Source organism: Siniperca chuatsi, linkage group LG18, assembly GCF_020085105.1.
Source record: "Siniperca chuatsi isolate FFG_IHB_CAS linkage group LG18, ASM2008510v1, whole genome shotgun sequence".
Lineage (NCBI taxonomy): Eukaryota > Metazoa > Chordata > Actinopteri > Centrarchiformes > Sinipercidae > Siniperca > Siniperca chuatsi.
In genome coordinates, this window is record NC_058059.1 from 27,120,787 (window position 1) to 27,140,564 (window position 19,778).

The window sequence follows — 19,778 nt, forward strand, 5'->3', positions numbered from 1 at the left end:
ATATTTCCAAGTGAATGTGCAAAGATTTACAGTATTACTATAACGGTGGCGTGAGGTTTGGGTCCAGAGGCTACAGGTCCTGGACGGAAGGCCAGCCACCTTCTGTGCACGCTGCAGGCTGCGCTCGTCCTTGGCGGGGGCAGCAGAGTACCAGATGGTGATGGAGGAGGTGAGGATGGACTGGATGATGGCGGTGTAGAAGGCGCCATCATTGTCTTTGGCAGGTGAAACTTCTTCAGCTGCCGCAGGAAGAAGACCCTCTGCTGCGGTCCTGGGGGGATGATGGTGCCCAGGAAGCATCTCCACTGTCTGAACAGCGTTGGGCTCCAGGTGGTTCTGGCTGCACCAGGTCCACAGGTGGTCAATCTCCCACCTGTTGGCGGACCCATCCCCACCAGAGAGGAGCCCAGTGAGGGTGGTGTCGTCCGCAAACTCCAGGAGCTTGACGGACTGGTGACTGGAGGTGCAGCAGCTGGTGTAAAAATGGACTGAAAGTATCAAATATAACAGTGTTTATGCCGCCCGTTAGTCCCTCTTTCAGAATGACATATTGTCATGTGTTTATATTATATATTGCAAGATTGCTCAGTATTCATTTACTGAATCTGACTGTCAATAAGTCCCACCCGGCGCTTGTTCCCGCAGACGGGCGTTGACAGCTGAGCCCCCCCCGCCGCTGTGTGCTGGTGAAGTCAGCGGCGCGTCCAGTCTGTCTCCAGTGGGTCCGGTGTTGACCAAGCGCCGATAAAATACCTAGCTAAAAGCTGCACTTCCAGCACTGACGGACCTGACGGACCTGAGTCTGTGGGCGGGTCTTTGAAAGCACAATGTGGGGCATTTGCAGCAGAACCGTGGTAAGTAACGCAACCTTCACCTTTAGTTGACCATGCTTGTTTACACTGGCCAAAAGCCAACTTTTGCTTAAGTTACTGCAATTTATTAATAACTTGATAACTATTGTCACCGACGTATCAGTTAACGCTGGTTAAGCTAGCTAACTAGGTGGTGAAGGGATGTTTGCTAGCTGTTAGCAAAGTTGGCTAACTTAGAACGTAATGAACTGAAATAGCGGTCGTCAACAGTTAGCGTTAGCTAACCTAACTGGGTCAAAGGTGACTTGTGGCTAGGACAAGCTTGACTGATCATGTAATATTCACTTTTATTTGGTCTAACGATACGTATCTGTATAGTGAATCATAGTTAACTAACGTTATATATGGTGAGTGAAGTTGACATAACGTTAACTTAATGTTATCATCAGACGGATCATGCTATTCGATAAACGAACGATGTCTGAAAACCATTTAATTTATTTGACATAAAGATAGTCCAGTAAGCGGCAAAAGCTGTAAATGTGGTTCCGTTTCTACGACGCTGAACTGGCTGTTTCCTCATCCTCGCCAGGTCACACGCTAACAGTGACATGCTGCGGAGACCTGGCTAACACCTGCTCGTTAGGTTCTTTCCAGTAGAATCACTTGAGTCGCACGTGCACTGGGAACCTTTTTGAAAATAGCTTCTTAATACATTGTCATTTACTTCTTATTACTTTTGTTGACGTATTTTTCCTGCTCTAGTCGAGATGAAAATGAGTACAGACTGGCCTCTACCGGCGATACGTGTCGCTTTTAAGCCTCATTTGGTTTTAGATAGGGTCATAATTTATGATAGCTGTTATGTTAACCAAAAATAGCTGTGATAGCAGAAACGACTGTAACACCAAATTCCAAGGAGAATCTTGCAAACAAGTCAAGTCAGTTTATTTAGCACATTAAAAAACCTAAAAGTTGACCAAAGTTATTTAAATGAATTTAAAAAAACAAACATTGATCAGATTCAGCATGTCGTGTTGTATAATGTCACTGAATGTGTATGTGCAGGACATTTCTCCCATGTCTTTTGTATGCTGCACCAGAATACAACAACAAAAAACTCTATCAAAAATAAGAAACAAGAAACATACTGTACATACGGCAGCAACAAAGACACTATAAACACCAGTAATAGCAAACATCAAGTGCAAGTAGTAGAATGTTCAAAGTGCAACAATGAAAGGTGGACTATATTATATAGATAATATAAAACTCTGGCTACAAAATTGCTGGCATTGCAAAATAATGATGTTCAAGTGCAGACTGTTCCAGTAAGTCAGATGTTTTGCAGTGTTATTTTTCACAGTTGAATGGGGAAATAACCACAACACACTCTCAACAAAATTACACTACAAACTTGTATTTAATGTACACCCTTTTGTCTCTCAGGTGAAGGTGGGAATGGCGAAACCCTGTGGCCTAATGAAACCCTGTCACTTGGTGAAGCCTGTATCAGCGACTCGGGTCAGTGGCAGATACCTGACCCACCAGAAGGGACTGCCCAGTCTGCCTGTCCCCCCTCTGCAGCAGACCTGTGAGCGCTACATCACTGCCCTGGAGCCCATCGTGGAGGTGGACGAACTGAAGCACACTAAAGAGCTGGTGGAAGAGTTTCAGAAGGCAGGAGGGGTTGGAGAGAGACTGCAGAGAGGCCTGGAAAAGAGAGCACGCATCACTGAGAACTGGGTGAGTTTAACAGCCGGGCTGCGGACACTTTGGATTAGAAAAGTGTTGTGACGTCGGAATATATGATTTACATACGATACAATGCTTCCCTGACACAACCTGTCTGCTTTCATTCTCTACACAATTTAATTGCAAACTCCACTGACATTTGACTTATTTCCTTTTTATGAACTTTATCATTCTGCAATTATGTTGATCTGTTATTGACCGTGTCTGTATCTGTGTGTCTCTGTGTATTTGCAGTTGTCAGAGTGGTGGGTGCAGGTTGCTTATTTGGATTACCGGATGCCTGTGGTGGTTCATTCAAGTCCTGGGTTGGTCTTGCCCCGCATGAACTTCAGTGATAAGCAGGGACAAATAAGGTGATCACACACAAAAACAGAGCATGTGTTTGGCAACAATTATGACAACCTTAAGATGTTGTGACTTTCAGTCACAGTCCCTTTTTTAAAATGTATTTATTTACTAAATATGTTTTTACAATTGTGAGTCACAGTGGATGTAATTGCCCCTGTACCGCCCATGCACCTCATTTACAACAGTTTGATAAGCCTCCTTTAGAAAACAGAGATTGCAGAGAATTACAGTGTTTTTGTTACTGTTGACGAATTGAAACCATTTACACACAGTATTTCAGATATATATATATATATATATATCTCAACTCCGGTTTAATACAGTATGTCTCATTACTTTTTCCTACGTATTACCACCACATACTGTGGTGATACTGCCGTGATCAATTCTGTTTTTTAAAAGTGAAATGTTCATACAAGTTAACATTTAAATGAATATGAATCACGTTCTCTCTGTTTAGGTTTGCTGCCAAACTGATAGCGGGTGTTTTGGACTTTAAGACAATGATTGACAAGTGAGTACTGAGCTTATAATATTGTCCTTATTGACTTTATGCAGCCCGCCCATTTTTTGTTTGTTCCATTTACGGTTTTGTCTTTTAACGTCCGGTTGTTTTTACTGCCTATAGGAAATACTAGGGGTGTAATGGTAAACACAATTCATGGTTGGATATGTACCTCGGTTTCAGGGTCACGGTTCGGTACGTTTTCGGTACACCAGGGAAAACAAAAAAAAATAACCTGGTTAAACGGGCTAAGCCGACTAGCATACTAAAGCTGATAGACAGCAGCCAAGCGTTCGGGTAAAATCTGCGCTCTAAAGAGGAGATAAGGCCTGACACCACCACATCCCCAAAGATATCAGATTAAAAAGATAATATTTGGTGCAAAGGTAACTATAGAGTTAACTAGTTTACAGCTAAACTAGCTCAACTAGCTTACTGTGGGTTGCAGCAGCTCTTTCTATGGTGAAAATGTTTTTAAGAGCTCTGATGCTAACTTATCAGTATGATGATGCAGGTTATTACATTTTTTACATAATTTGCATTCTTCACAAACAATCACTAAATCAGCTGATTTTTACTTTGTTGGTCTGGAATCAGATTTATCAACATGGATAAAAACACATCTTTTCACCCATCTATGTGATTATATAATATATATTTTATTGATAATATAAAATGGAATAATTAGCTTGTTGCACAATAATAAGCCTATATCATGGAAAACTGTGACTGTATTTTGGGTGAAGAAATATTGTATAAACACATGTTTTGATCAGCCACAATCAGACAACTTCTGTTATGATATCATATTGTTCTAAACACATAATAAACAAGACTAGGTCGAACCTAGTATATGGCTGGCCCGTGCATGGTCAATGTGCTCCTGAGGACGCCTCGCTGTAAAGCTGGGTTCATGCTCAACACACTGAGTTGTTTATACAGAATAACACTACTGCAGTACAGGAAGATACCAGTGAAATGAGGAGATTCAGTATGCCTTGGATCTGAGGTCTATTAGAGGTCTGGCAAGCTCCATTCAATGGTATGTTAGGAGTAGGTGGAGGAATAGGTGGCGCTGAAGTGGGAGAGAGATTGGTGCGTCTCCTCTTGTTCCCCTCCTCTGGCTCACTGTCTGAATCACCAAAGATGTGCCTTAAAAAATAAAGGAAAACACACCAAGGCTTAGTTAACGATGTGGCATGTGCAAAAACCAAACAGAAGCTAGTTGAGACAATAAAAAATGCAGATATCAATGTACACAATGCAACACATTCCCACTTCCGGTGTAGATGGGAAGTTAAAAGACAATAACAACAGAGTCAAAGCAAGTCAATACCAGACACGAGAGCTACCTAGCTACCATCCGGCCACTTTTAATCATTTTTGTCTCGGTAAAGCAATGTATTGTGGCACAAAATGTAATATGACTATGCATTGTCCTTTACATTAGATGCTGTGAGAGGATGCAGTGAGTTGGGTTTGTTGACCAACTAAGGTGACTGTAGGATGTTAGTCTGATCAAGTAGGTCGCTAATCTTTATAAGAACACTCATCTAGGCATTTTTTGTTCTTTAGTTTAGTTTATGTGGATAATAATCTGTATGTAGCACGAAGAGCTATAAAAAAATCTATCGATAAACTCTCCTATAAAACCTTTTTTTGCACTCATTCTTTATGTCTGTAATGCACATGGAATCCTCTACAATTCTAGTTTGTTTTTCTTCAAGCCTTTAAATATTGTGTGTGCATCAAACCCTGAACCATGTTTCATGTGTCAGGTGAACTTCATAATTTCTCTTATCATGCAGATGATAAGGCGAAACTCGAGTCAAAGATGGAGGCTGCACTACTTTACTCAAAGTAGTCCAGTACATCCAGTAAATGTGGTAACTTCAGGGACATGTGGTGATAGTGTTTAATGGCAGAGCTTGTATGTTTTGCAGTGAGACACTACCAGTAGAATATCTGGGAGGGAAGCCCCTGTGTATGAATCAGTACTATGAAGTGCTGTCGTCCTGCCGTATCCCTGGTCTGAAGAGAGACTCAGTGGTGAACCACGCCAAGAGCTCCAGGCCCCCCAAACACATCACTGTAGTACACAACTTTCAGGTGAGAAGCACTGGTCAAAGTCCCACATCTGTGTCTGAGCTCTTCTGGCACCAGGGGCCTGCATCACAAAGCGAGTTCGACTTAGTCTGGGTCTCTTTGGGATCCCTGGCCTGACATTAGTGCGCCAGGATAACCGATATCAACAAGCACACTGAACTCTGGGTTTTCCAGTGTGTCTGGCATTTTCAACATGTTCAGTAATCTAGATTGAGTAATATAATGACAAGTCAGTCCTTTGTCACATGAAAAACAAACTATTATGAATAAGTGATGAAGTTAATCACAGTTAAAAGCTAAGTTTCTGCTGCCAAAGCAGAGAAGAAAACAAACAAGATAGTCTGTGCAAAAAAAGGCTTGAAGAATTGCTGCTTACGGTCTAAGCTATAATCACCATTCATTAGGCTGTTAGTGGAGTAAACTGTAATCTCTCTGTTTGTTAGAAGCCTTGTAGACACGTGGTTGTGTAAAAAATGGTTCTGCTATTGTGGTAGGCAAAGTTATTCTACTGATATATAAAAATGTGCTCTTTATTACCTATCCCTTGATTTTAAAAACAGTAGTCTATGTTTGTCCCTCTCAGGATGCTGTAGTAGTGATGACTCAATTTCTCCGGTGATCTGATTGGTCAGGAGGTGGGTGTGTCCATGTCCAGGTTCAGTCCTCTGAACTGAACCTGTTATGGGCAGGTTAGCCATGTAGCATAGGTTACCATGGTGATCTACTTAAAAGTGTGCCAGTTTTGTGATACCAGAAAACTTGAGTTAAACCCAACGGTAGCTGGATAACTACCACTACTCTTGCTTTGTGGTCCAGGCCTCAGGTCTTCAGATTTTCATAATTTGTTGGGTCAGGAGACCTATAAGTCATTTTTGAGTTAAGCTTAAGATCATTGTATTTTATTTATATATATATATAATTTGTATGTATTTATTTATATATGTGTATATTTTACAGACATCTATCTATCTCTCTATAGATAGAGAGAGAGAGAGAGAGAGAGAGAGATATATCAAATAATCATATAGATGATATAGATTATTAGTGTTATCAGCTAGATGTAACAACAACTGTAGCTAATTAATTAATTAATTAGCTACAGTTGTGGTTACATCTGGCAAACCCACAATTGTCAACTAAAAGTGAGAAGCTTGACTGAGCCTTTTCTTGTCTTTCCTCCTATTGGATTCAGTTCTTTGTGTTGGACGTGTATAACATTGATGGGACTCCACTGACAGCTGATCAGCTCTGTGTTCAGCTGGAGAGAATCTGCAGCTCCTCACTACAGACCAACATGGAGCCTGTCGGCATCCTCACCACCCAGCATCGTGACTCCTGGGGGAAAGCCTACGTCAACCTCATGAAGGGTGAGTTAAAATACCATCGACACTGAGCCCAAGGACACTGGAGTCTTCTCAAATACCTGAAAAGCAGTGAGCATGGAGCACCAGTGAGAGTGATTAATTGTCATTGTTAACTGCAGTGGAATTTTTCTAAATCAAATTTAAATTAATTATAATAACATGGGGGTAACACATTAAGTGCATCCCTAATATGAACATTATGAATAGATACAGATATCTAAATTAGTTAACTGTTACAATCTGATTACAAAATAACATCATGTTTGTTTTGTGTGCGTGACCTTGATGTGTCCAGATAAGACCAACAAAGAATCAGTGTCAGCTATCCAAAAGAGCATCTTCACACTGTGTTTGGATGGAGCGATGCCTTCAGTGTCTGATGAGATGTACCGCAGCTGTGCTGCCATCCAAATGCTGCATGGAGGAGGCAGCCAGTGGAACAGTGGCAACCGCTGGTTTGACAAGACGCTGCAGGTGACACACAGTCGTGTTTCCATAACTTCAGAGGACATGACATTGACTTACATTCATTTTCTGGAGACATACCCTAACGATAACCACTGCTTGCCTAACCCTAACCCTAACCCTTATCCTACACCTAACCTTACCCTAACCTTAAACCAAAAGGACACTCCTTTTTTTTCATGCCTTCACATCAGTTGTCAGCTCTGTTTCTATCTTCACCTGAGTTCTAAGACATACAGTGGAAGATCTGATGATACAGCTATGGAGTTAATAATAGATATTAGGTTTTCTGGTACCAAGTACACTTAAGAACTACTGTAAGCTCAAATGTAGTGTTTGTTACGGACATTAGGCAGGCTGGTCTTCCCAGTCACCCCCAGGTTCCACACTTGTTCCCCACATGATTATTGAAGTTGCAGAATTATAGAATCCCCAGGCAGTGCCCTCGAAAAGAACTGTTTCGTCGTTTGGCCACGTCAGAAATCAAAAGTGTTTATAGCTGCCACACTGTAAGGCAAGGTGAAAAACCTGCTGTCATAGATAGGAGGCTGACGTGATAATCATTTAATTGGGGATAATCGCGCACATTTTCAAAGAGTCTCTCCCAGTATAGACATTCATAGTTTTGCACTCGTTTTTACACACGAAAAGTGACAGAAGTAAACATGAGACTAGGTCGAAACTTTATAGGCTGGACCTTGTTTGGTCAGTGTGCTAAATTGTGGTCAAATTGTTACACAGATAGTCAGTGGTAGTGTCTATAATGTGAATTCCAGGATATTAAATGTTCATGTGCAATTTTCTGTTGTAGTCTCAGTAATATTTGTTCTTAAAGTGTACTGTAGCATATCACATGACATGGTTAAGCTATGTTTGAGTGAAAAATGTTTGAGTGTTATAAATGCAGTTGCAAGAACAATACTTTCTACTCATGTCTTAATTCAGTTAAATTTTATTTATATAGTGCCAATTCATAACAGAAGTTATCTCATTGCACTTGTCCTATAGAGCAGGTCTAGACTGTACTCTTTATAATATTAATTACAGAGACCCAACAAATCCCACCATGAGCAAGCATTTGACGACAGTGGCAAGGAAAAACTTGCCAGAGGCAGAAACCTTGGACAGAACCAGACTCAATGGTGGGCTGCCGTGTTGGGGGGGGCACAATGCAAAGACCACGTATAATTATTATTCCTGTTATTTTTTTTAATAGTAGAATACTAATTGTAGTGTTAATATTAATAAATTAATAATAATAGGAATGACAGCCATAGGAAAAATAATGCCAGTATTAGTAACAGAGCCAATAACAACAACTGTAGTAGCAGTTGTCGAGCAGGAACACGGGGGCAGCAGGTGGCCCACAACCACAGATCCAGACTCTGCAGCTCCGGAGGCAGAAATACCTGCTGAAAGTGACAGAAGGAGAGAGGAGAGAAATGAGAAAGCACAGAACTACAGGAGAGAGAAGATGTCGAGTTAGTAACATGCAGTAATGGGATAAAAATGCATACAGTTGGAGAGGGAGAGAAGGTGAGAGGAAAGAGGTGCATCATGGGAAGTCTCCTGGCAGTCTAGGCCTATAGCAGCTTAAGATGCTTGATTTGAAAGAGAAAAACAAATGACACTCGAGTTGATTAATTAGCCAGTATATTATACAGTTTAGACAAGGTGAAAGGTATGAGTGTAACATACAGTATGTAAAGTTGAAAGTATTTTTCTGTTTTTTATTGGAGAATGTGTATTAAAAGAATACATGGTACAATTGGTGTGTAACAATATATTCATACATAGTAGGATGATTAATAATGATGTAGGTTAATGACAGAGATTGAAGATGATGTAGTGGGGTTGTTAGGAAAGGGGTGAAGATCACAGAAATACGTAGAACATGAAGTTAGATGTAATTCTTTTCAAGATGTTGATGAGTTTAGGTTGTATTATTTTATGTAATTGTTTACTCCTGAGCTTTAAAGAAGGAAGAAAAAAGCAAACAAGTAGCAGCAAGACACATTTAAACCAACAAAGACAAGATGTTGATCAAATTTGTAAAGAGTATTTATTTGTTCTATCTCAACTGTAATGGAAATTGGTTCTTGATCTAGTTGTAGCAAGTTTTCACTGGCATGTTTTTGCACTCAAGTTGTGGAGTCAATCTTATCGTAAATTCTCAAATAGTGGCCAGGGCCTTGATTTACCTCAACTGCAAAGGGTACCAGGCCTTTATTTGAAGCAGGCTTGTTGTATATTAGAGACAGGCCTTTATTTCTAATTCCCTCTCTTTGCTAAGTATATGTGCTCATATTTTAGCATGATGCCTCTTTGTTTTCTGATCTGTTGTAAGTTCTGTTACTGCATTATGCAGTTAATACAAACTCAACACTTCCTGTATCCATTTCAAATTAAAAGCCCCCTAGCGTTGCACGGTTCCCAAACAGTACTTCTCATGTAGCTATTGCCATCTTTTGGCACTTATACGTTACTACAAAATACAGTTGGGCTGGGACATTAACATACATACTCCCACAGTGACTGAAATAGGACAATAACACTTAAGATGAGTAATCCAGAACATCAAAGTGTTGAAAATAGCATTTATATTGTTGAATCTATTAAATTAAAGCAATTGGAATGTACATTATGCATACACATTATATGACAAGCCTCTGGAGGATATTCATTATTTGAGACCCATTGAAATAAAACAATTATTTCTCCTCATAACGTTGCTTGGCTTCTACCAGCAGTTTGTTATAATATTCTGTGTCTCTAAAATCTGTCGCCATCTATAGTGGATAGAAAATGAATACACCCCCTTCAGATTATGTTGACCTATAGCCTGGAATTAAAATGAAATAAATCTATGTATTTTACACTACAATCTACACACAATACTTTGAAACACATTTCAAAGTGAAAAAACAAATTATAAAAATGTTCTAACATTAATTAATAATAAACAATTGCAATTAAAGTACTTGGTTTGATAAGCATACACCTCCTTTACTGAAGTATTACTTAAACTATCTCAGGAATAGCCAAATCCCTTCAAGATCAAACAGTAACTCAATGTGGGATTTGTTGGGTCTCTGTAAATAATATAAAGAGTACAGTCTAGACCTGCGCTACAGGAACAGTGCAATGAGATAACTTCTGTTATAAATTGGTGCTATATAAATTGAATTGAATTGTTCAACACCTGTGTGGAATCACCACAATTAACTTGATGACATGAATATAAACTGTTTACCACAGTCCCTCTGTTTGGAAGTGCAGTCTCACACAAAGGGCTTTGAAGGCTTTGAAGATACCTCAAAGTAATGTTAAGACCATCATTAAAAAGTGGAAAGTGTATGACTCCAACCACAGTCTACCAACATCAGGGCGTCCATCTAAACTAGATGACCAGGAGAGAAGTCATGTGTTCAGAGAGGCTACGTGGAATCCAATGTCAATCTTGAAAGACCTACAGGGTTTTATGGCCAACAGAGGGCAACGTGTGCATCACACAGAAATGGTGGTGGTGACAAAGGATCCAGGGTTTGAACTTCTCTCTCAGCTCTGTTTTTTTGTTCTTGACACAACTGTTTCTGTCACTTCTCATGTGAACAAACAAGTCCAACACTAGGGATATCTTCCAGGAGAGAATGTCTGAAAATGTGCACCCTTATCCCCATATTTTAATGATATCTCTATGACGGACGGCTTTTCACTCCGCCTCCCAGTGTGCACATTCGGAACAACTATAAACACTTTTGATTTCCGCCATAGTCAGACAACACATCATACAATCTAGTTCTTCTCTAGTATAACCCGGCCTGCTTTGCCTTGGGAGACCTAGCACCCAGAGTCACAGACACACAGAAACTCCTCCCCCACGATAAAGTGGACATTCACATTCACAACATTTATTTAGTCAGTATGATTACAATTATTTGTTTATGAAAACTTGATACTTGATTTTGACTGACTTGACTTGCTTAAAAAGACTTGAAAATAAATACCAATGTAAAACTGGCAAGGTAATAACCGTTTCTGGTCTTTCTTTCAGTTTATCATTGGAGAGGACGGGACATGTGGTGCGAACTACGAGCATGCCCCAGCCGAGGGCCCACCCATAGTGGCCTTGATCGACCATGTAGTAGAATACACGTAAGTAGGTCAAAGCTTATTTAGGCTCTGTAGGTGTCTATTTGAATTTTTTGTTGTTATATGTTTGAAATGTCAGCAACAAGACGGAGTGCACAGACACTCACAACAAAATCCCAACTCTGCTACTAGCATGGACGGGTTTGACAGACATTAAGTATGACTTTGGTTTTTCACTACATTTGTTTTTGTTCCATCTCATGAGTCATTTCTTTTCTTTCTTGTTTGTGGTAACAGGAGGAAGCCAGAGATGATGCAGTCTCCCATGGTGCCTTTGCCCATGCCCCAAAAACTACACTTCAACATCACACCTGAGATCAAACAAGACATTGAGGAAGCCAAGCACAACATGAACATGTGAGGGCAGATTTTACAATGACACTCAGTGACCAGTATAATAAGTACATACATATTTATACTTCATGTCATTAGGCATAAAGAAAGGGTATCACTGTCCTGACATTTCTCCCACCACAGACTGGCCCAAGACCTGGATATGAGGGTCATGGTATTTGGCCACTTTGGGAAAAGTGTTCCAAAGGCCCACAAGATGAGCCCTGATGCTTTCATACAGATAGCGCTACAACTAGCTTACTACAGGTGAGATGCTGAATAATCGTGTGGAAACAGACTTTGTATGCAGGCTTTTTACTATTAAAATTCTACATCAATGCTAACTAGAGAGCTTCATGCAAAAAAAACCTTATCATACAGTTTCATACATATTCTTGTATCCATTAATTGAGATGAAATGGACTCACCCAGTTTTCAGGTACTCATAATAATCTGGGCTGATACGTACAGTATAACGATCTAAATAATGGTCCTGAACTTTGACTCACGAGTCAGACAATTCCTGGTAAAAAGTAAGACATTGTATAAAGAAGCTAAAAGTCCATTTTAGCAAAGTTTTAGTGTGATTCTTCTGTACATGTGCACTGGCATGTTCATTTAGAATAAGCTTTATCACTGTAATTTCTGCATTTTTGTCTTTCAAACTCAGCGGAGTTTTTGTATTTCATAGCCTGGATAATGTAATTTAATGTAAACAAACAAAAGTTATGTTTACATTCAGTGTTACTCACCAAAACACACTGTGTGTACAAACAACAACGATGTTGACTGCATCTTCTTCCTCATAAAACGTTTCAAATGTTTCCATGTTAACCGCTAGCAGCCTTCTTCTTCCCTGCCTTTGTTGGCGCTTTTCTGCATGTACTGGTGCGTTCCCACCACCTGTAGATCAGTGGAGTAGTTTGAAATCATTGGCAGGAATGTGTATCGTGTCACCTGCGTGCATGTGTGCGCACATGTGTACTCGTTCGCATGCACACAAACAAAACAGGGACCCACTATAATCCATAACGCTAACAGAGGCCAGAAACTCCACAGGGTAACTTTAAAGTGAACATTAGGAAGAATCTCACAAGTGTGTGAATGTTTGATTGCATCCATGCTGAATCCATCATGTCCTGAATTTTATCATTTCAACTTTGTCATGTTGTGTTTTATTGTGGGCAGACCTTGTGACAGACCTTGTATCTTTTATCAACTTACTGTATCATCATACATTTCCAAAATCTCTATTCTGTGTTGATAGTGCTGCTGCTCTCTCCACACTGACTGAGGAGACCTCAGGAGCTCTCTGAAATCATTTGCGAGCTGAGACCTGAAGTCTGCACACTTAAAGTTGTTTATGCATGGCATTTACTCTCACTTGGAAATGATAACTGGACTGTACTTGTACTCGCCTTTCTAGTCTTCCGACCACTCAAAGCGCTTCACACACTACATATCACATTCACCTACATATCACATTCACCCCATTCACACACTGATGGCAGAACTGCTCATCAGTTCAAGGAAACTAACTAATCATTCACACACACTCACACACCTCGGGCGTCTTGTCCAAGGACACTTCGACATGTGGGCTGGGGGAAGCCGGGATCGAACCGCCAACCTTCCGATTGGTGGACGACCCGCTCAACCACTAAGCCACAGTGTAGAATAAGAGCAAAATGACATCATTCTTAGAATTTTTACGCACTCCCGCCGATATTTTTGTCTGAGCGGCTTTATACGTAAAGGCCCTGATGAGTCTTAATGTTAGACACCGAGTGTGTTACAGAGTTTTCTCACACTGTCTCTCTTGTCTCGGCAGGATGTACCAGCGCTGCTGTGCCACATATGAAAGTGCCTCCCTGCGTATGTTCAGACTGGGCCGTACAGATACAATCCGATCAGCTTCAACGGCCTCAGCCACCTTTGTCAAGGCCTTTGATGACCCCAGCAAACAGGTCTGACAAGACGGAACACTTTAATGGACTGTATTTGTATTCACAGCAACAGTTTTGGCAGTAAACTGACCAACTCTCTGACATGCTAATACTGGGCTTTATCAATCAACTTAAACACTAAGTGGCACAACAGTCAGGTTAAAAGAGAACTTATAGCTGTGTCATACAACAGCACATGACCACTGAACCTGTCCTGAGCCAAAGACAAGATGATAATGTATGAGAACCATTTGTTCTTGTAATGTTGAGGAATTTCAGTTTTACACATAAAGTGTAAAAAGTCAACTTTTCCAATATATTTGAACACTGTTAAACAATAATCTACTATAAGACATGTTGTAATGTTCCTGCCTTCTTCCTGTTTTTCACAGAACACAGAGAAGGTGGATTTAATGGAGAAAGCTGTAAAAGCACACAGGTCATACACTAACATGGTGAGTAGTCACAGTGCCAAAGTTAAGGACAGGTCTGGTGACAGGTCTATATTTTTCTTATTGTCAACACATCCGATGTGCAGACCCAAACCATCATGAACGTATCTGCTAACGAGTGTGTGTGAACACAGCTGATGGATCTTCTTCCTCCACTGTTGTCCAGAAACTGTTAAAACACATCAGTGAGCCGCTCTGTTGTTCCTTCATCACCATGAACACACACACTGTAGTTTATTCTGACTCAGCCCCACACACACCGTCCTGCTGCCCCAAACACTCACTACAGCACCACATGTGGATTCATCCGCCGCTGAAAATAGTCCCCAACAGATGCTCTGTTTCCTCCTGTTAGTCTGATAAAAACTACAGCGAGCAGCTGTTTGAGGAAATATTGTACCTAGTGTTTACTGCTAGGTGTTTGCAATAATAAAAATAAAGAATATTGCAAGCCATATTTTTTAGTAGTTAACATCTGGTGACTGACATCATGAATTCTCTCCATCCCCACAGGCAGTCAGTGGCCAGGCCATAGACAGACACCTTCTGGGCCTCAAGATGCAGGCTGGAAAGGAAAAAATCTCCATACCTGATATCTTCACAGACACAGCCTACGCCAAAGCCTTACACTACCAGCTATCTACAAGTCAGGTATGGGCCAGGGTTGAAACTGACAAAAAAGATATTTTCTTCCTATGACAAAAAAATCACAGTAAAGAAAATGCTTGCTTCGTGCCACAACATTTATATAAATACACATCGGTTCAAAGAAGTAGTAGGTGGTAGTAAATGGAAAATATGCCTCAAGTATTTGACCATATACCCAAAACTGTTTGCTAACTAACCACTACATTCTCATTTCTTCACAAGGTACCGTCCAAGACTGACTGCGTCATGTGTTTCGGCCCGGTTGTACCCAACGGATACGGCGTGTGCTACAATCCTATGAACGATCACATAAACTTTGCAGTGTCGTCTTTCAACACCTGTGAAAAAACGAATGCAGCGCGTCTGGCCCAGGCCGTGGAGACTGCACTGCTGGACATGAGGACACTGCTGGATCAAACCCCAAGAGCCAAACTGTGAAGCTCCTCCAAACTTCACTTACTCTGCGTAGATGAAGCGGATGCTACAGGGCTAGTCTCAGTGGTGGCGCTAATGAGTCAGACTTGATAGGAATACCACTCTTAGTGTGATTGAGTGACATTGAGATGACCAGACCTCACACCTGGTGCAAGACTACCAAGCTCCAGATGGTAGTCTGAACCATTATTCTGTTTTCTCACCATATTATTGATCGCCATCATGCACTTTAAATGATGCTGTGATACCTGCTGTGTAGTGACTGGGAGGTGCTGTTCCTCTGGCATTAATAATGAAGCACACACTTTTTTACCAGACATTTCTGTTTCAAAGTGTAACACTCAAATATCATCAACAGAAATGATCTCGTTAATGGATATGGATGGATATTTTATCTTTTTATTGTCATGAAATCACCCAGTGAGACCAGACTCTACAATCAACTGATTGTATTAACAAATATTGTCTGCATAGCCACAAACTGGTTTATGCCAAAGTTCCTTAGACCCCCATTGTCTAAAAACTGTTAAAACTATTGAAACCACAGCTGCGTTCGATGACATTTTGCTTCATTACGGCGTGGTTTACGATGGCATTTTTGATTGCACCATTGCTGCATTGTACGGAGCCCGCCAGAAGTCCCATGGTAGAAAAATACAGGTGTGGAAACCCGAGTGCATAGATTTAGTCTCCACAATCTCCACGGACTAATAATCCATGTGAACGGATTGATAAACTGAGGACATTTGAAACAAAGACTTCCAGACTATGCATTTGCCGCTTAGAACACGCCTTTCATTTAGTGGGTGTAAAGATTACATAATAAATTACCCTTTTAATCTGAAGGTCCGTATCATGAACGCACCTTTACTGAGCGTTTTTTGGTTTTTTGATTTTTTCACCTCTCACATCATTCGTCCGTGTGCACAGATTGCTACACTGAACATATGGTATATACAGTAAGTCCACACTCTTTATTTAATTAGTTTTTTAATCTCTCCGCTCTGATTTCCACATCCACATTTAAAATTTCTACCATATGATACCCAGCGGGCTCTGTAGTATTGCATTCTGTATTGCTGTCTTTTTTTTCCTACTACCACTGGGAGTCACGAAAGTCCGAATCGAGTCCTACAAATAGGATCTTTATTGATTTGATCAGTTTAAAGTTGCCATGTTTGAGATGATGTAATATCGGCTTTTTTGCAAAGCCAAGTGATGTGATGGTTTGTTGTTCAAATTGTTCAATACTTCCTCCCAAATTAAATGCATATTTGTTTTGTCCTTACAGTAGCATGTTTCTTAAGTTGTAGTGTAGCACCGTTCTCCTTTTCAGCCCCGTCTCAATGCACTCGTGACATGCCAGCAGAAACCATGGCATAGTGAGATTTTATTAATCCAGTGGTTTACTATTGCATGTCCATAAAGTTGGGGGACAGATATTAATAAAAGAATGGACAGAATCTGTGCAGCAGAGGCCGAGATATCCTGACTTTTATACCTCATTTACATCTGGTGTGAAAATGCGAATGGAGATAGATTTGTCTCAGTGTTATTTGTGCGAACAGATCGACAGTCCGTGAGTAAATGTGGAATCTGTAAATATAAAACACCTACCACAACTACAAAAAAGATTTGTAAACTCACAAAAATATTTTTCAAATACACAAATTCCACAAATATATAAATATCTGTTACATTAAATTGTTTTACAAATAAATGAAAAGCATTTGTGAATATCTTCGAGCAGGCATTTGTGGATCTCAATTCTACGCTTGTGGATTTGCATTTTACACACACAGGTTTGAGACCAACTTTCTGCCTGCCTGAACGAAAATCCACTTTTATCACTCGGCCATTTTTGGATAGCACGATTGCCTGCTGAAGACGTCGTTTCCGTATTTCAAACTAAGAGCATGCAGTTTCTCTGAGATTTAAAAATAAATAAATAAATAAATCAGTGATAACTAACATGCATTTATTATTTTATTATATTAAGTGTTCTTGGGCAAGACACTGAACCCCAAATTGCTCCCCAGGTGTCCTGAGTGTGTGTGAATGATTAGTTAGTTTCTTTGGACTGATGAGCAGTTAGCATCTGCCATTGTGTGTGGATGTGATATGTAGTGTGTGAAGAGCTTTGAGTGGTTGGAAGACTAGAAAGGCGCTATACATTTACCATAATGTTAATGTGACTCAGTGAGTATTAGTGGCACGAGGATGCTTGTGGGCAACTTTCTGGTGCCTAAAGCGGTGGGCTTGCACTGCTTTCCAAACCTATACCTTTGGAGCCACAGAAGACTTTAGATTTTAGTAGTAGTAGTACTCCTCATTATGAGTTAATCTGCCCTACAAACTATGATTTTTTTTAAAATAAGTTTTATTTCTATTGAATGTTCACTGTGTGGGAGGTGTAATGCTATGACTTTCCAAACAGCTGACAACAGATTAGTCAGTGTGGCTTTTACTGGTACTGAAGTCCCAGCCCATCCCTGAACAGCCACTTTACTAGAGGAGCTACCGTCTGTAAGCAAGGAACTGTCGCCATGTTCTTGTTTAAATGATTTAAACTGGACACTGTACGTATGGAGACCCAAAGTGTTCAAAATTAAATAAATAAATGAGATAGTGAAAAAAATACAAGGTATGAAATATAATAATTATATTAATAAATATAATTAAATTGATACACCAATTATTTTTTACTTTCATTAACAGTGCGAGTCTACGGCAAAATTAACTGAATTTGTCGCACGTGCACGAACTCGTCATAATTAAAGTGAATGGCATACAACAAAACATAAGAAACACCTCAAACATCGCTGTAGAAACAAATGCAGCAGGTATGTAAGAAACAAGCATTTTCTTACCTGAAAATTTCACCCACGTGAATCATTCAGATCTGTAAAAAAATATTTTATGGTCGCGCTAGCTTCTCTGTCCTCTTCTCTGTGTGTTTGACCGAGGGTGGGGCTCAGCTCCTGCACGCGCACACACACACACACACACAGAGCAGAGAGGCTGCTGTGTAGACAGTAAACCAGGTTATGTGAAGGTAACCTTTTACAGCAGTTGACGACAACTCGAGGAAAAAGTAGAAAAGCGATGTTTCCTGCAATTGTTGTTGTTACAACCACAGCGCGCTTGCTTGACAAACTGTTATTCTAATAGTTTTGGAAATATATCCAGACATATATAGTGGTTACGCTTGCAGATTTGCATATAATGGAAGACTTGGTGGAGGTCTGCGCTCCTTCTAGTTTCACAATGCAGTTCTTCCCAGTGACCCGTTTATAGCCGCGTTTTCACCCAAAGTACCCAGAACTTTTATTCCCAGGAACTACTTTCCAAGGAACTAAAAAGTTCTTCAGCCCATTGTTGTGTGCGTTTCCACAGCATTCTGAAGACTCGCGAAGATTAGGCAAATGACACCCATTAGGTTACACCATCACACAGCAAAACTCTATTGTTTTAACGTAGAAAAGGTTTCAGTTGTAGTCATCTGGACACTGTTTTCAGAATCAAGACATTTCGGCTCCCATCCGGAAGTCATTCTCAATTGTGAAAAATGGTCTGAGAACTCAGAAATTTAAGCTACTCTGTGTTACTTAAGCCCTGCCCTCTCTCTTGAGGATTTTTGAGGAAAATCCATCGGAGGAGGTGATAGACAGGCCTCTGTACTACAGACTATACCCTGGAGAAGCCATTCCATGCATCTATGGCCTTCCCAAAATTCACAAAGAGAATGTTCCACTCAGACCCATCGTGTGTAGCATAGACTCCATCACATACAACGTAGCCAAACATTTGACTACAATCTTGGCTCCGTTGGTGGGGAACACAGAACATCATGTGGAAAACACACAGAAATTTGTGGACAAAGTGAAACATCTCCAGTTGGACCCAGATGACGTAATGGTTTCATATGATGTTGTGTCCTTGTTCACCTGCATCCCGACCTCAGAAGCAGTGACAGCGGTGAGGAGGAGACTGCAGGAGGACTCCACTTTGCAGCAAAGGACCAAGCTTACACCTGAACACATATGCAAACTATTAGACATCTGTCTTAACACAACCTACTTCCAATTCCGGGGACACTTCTACAGACAGATTCACGGCTGTGCTGTGGGCTCTCCGGTCTCTCCCATCGTGGCCAACCTGTACATGGAACAGTTTGAGAAGAAGGCATTGTCCTCGTTCCCGGGCACACCACCAAGTCATTGGTACCGCTACGTGGATGACACCTTTGTGAAGATCAAGAAACAAGACTTGGAAGCGTTCTCAGACCATGTCAATAGTGTGGACCCCAACATCAAGTTCACATGAGAGGATGCCAAAGAGAACCGCCTGGCCTTTCTTGATTGTTCTACACTCAGAGGAGAGGACGGAAAGCTCCAGATAGAAGTGTACAGGAAACCAACACATACGGATCAATACTTGCTCTTTGACTCACACCA

At 40.6% G+C, this 19,778-nt stretch overlaps 1 protein-coding gene across 1 annotated transcript; it reads left to right on the forward strand.

Annotated features, from left to right (window-relative positions):
- Positions 1–683: 683 nt before the first annotated feature.
- On the forward strand, positions 684–16,798 carry crata (carnitine O-acetyltransferase a). Its single transcript, XM_044173492.1, has 14 exons — positions 684–854; positions 2,262–2,558; positions 2,802–2,920; positions 3,376–3,429; positions 5,364–5,529; positions 6,719–6,893; positions 7,186–7,364; positions 11,410–11,510; positions 11,745–11,864; positions 11,985–12,107; positions 13,672–13,807; positions 14,179–14,241; positions 14,752–14,889; positions 15,109–16,798. The coding sequence occupies exons 1-14, from the start codon at positions 828–830 to the stop codon at positions 15,322–15,324; spliced, it is 1,914 nt and encodes a 637-aa protein (XP_044029427.1). The 5' UTR covers positions 684–827; the 3' UTR covers positions 15,325–16,798.
- The last annotated feature ends 2,980 nt before the right edge of the window (positions 16,799–19,778 follow it).

What these genes read in the sequence shown, in the direction of transcription:
- crata (XM_044173492.1), top strand. Translation starts at nt 828, where the DNA reads ATGTGGGGCATTTGCAGCAGAACCGTG. An exon ending in GATAAGCAGGGACAAATAAG is followed by an intron (nt 2,921 to 3,375) that starts GTGATCACACAC and finishes CTCTCTGTTTAG; the next exon opens with GTTTGCTGCCAAACTGATAG. An exon ending in TTTAAGACAATGATTGACAA is followed by an intron (nt 3,430 to 5,363) that starts GTGAGTACTGAG and finishes TATGTTTTGCAG; the next exon opens with TGAGACACTACCAGTAGAAT.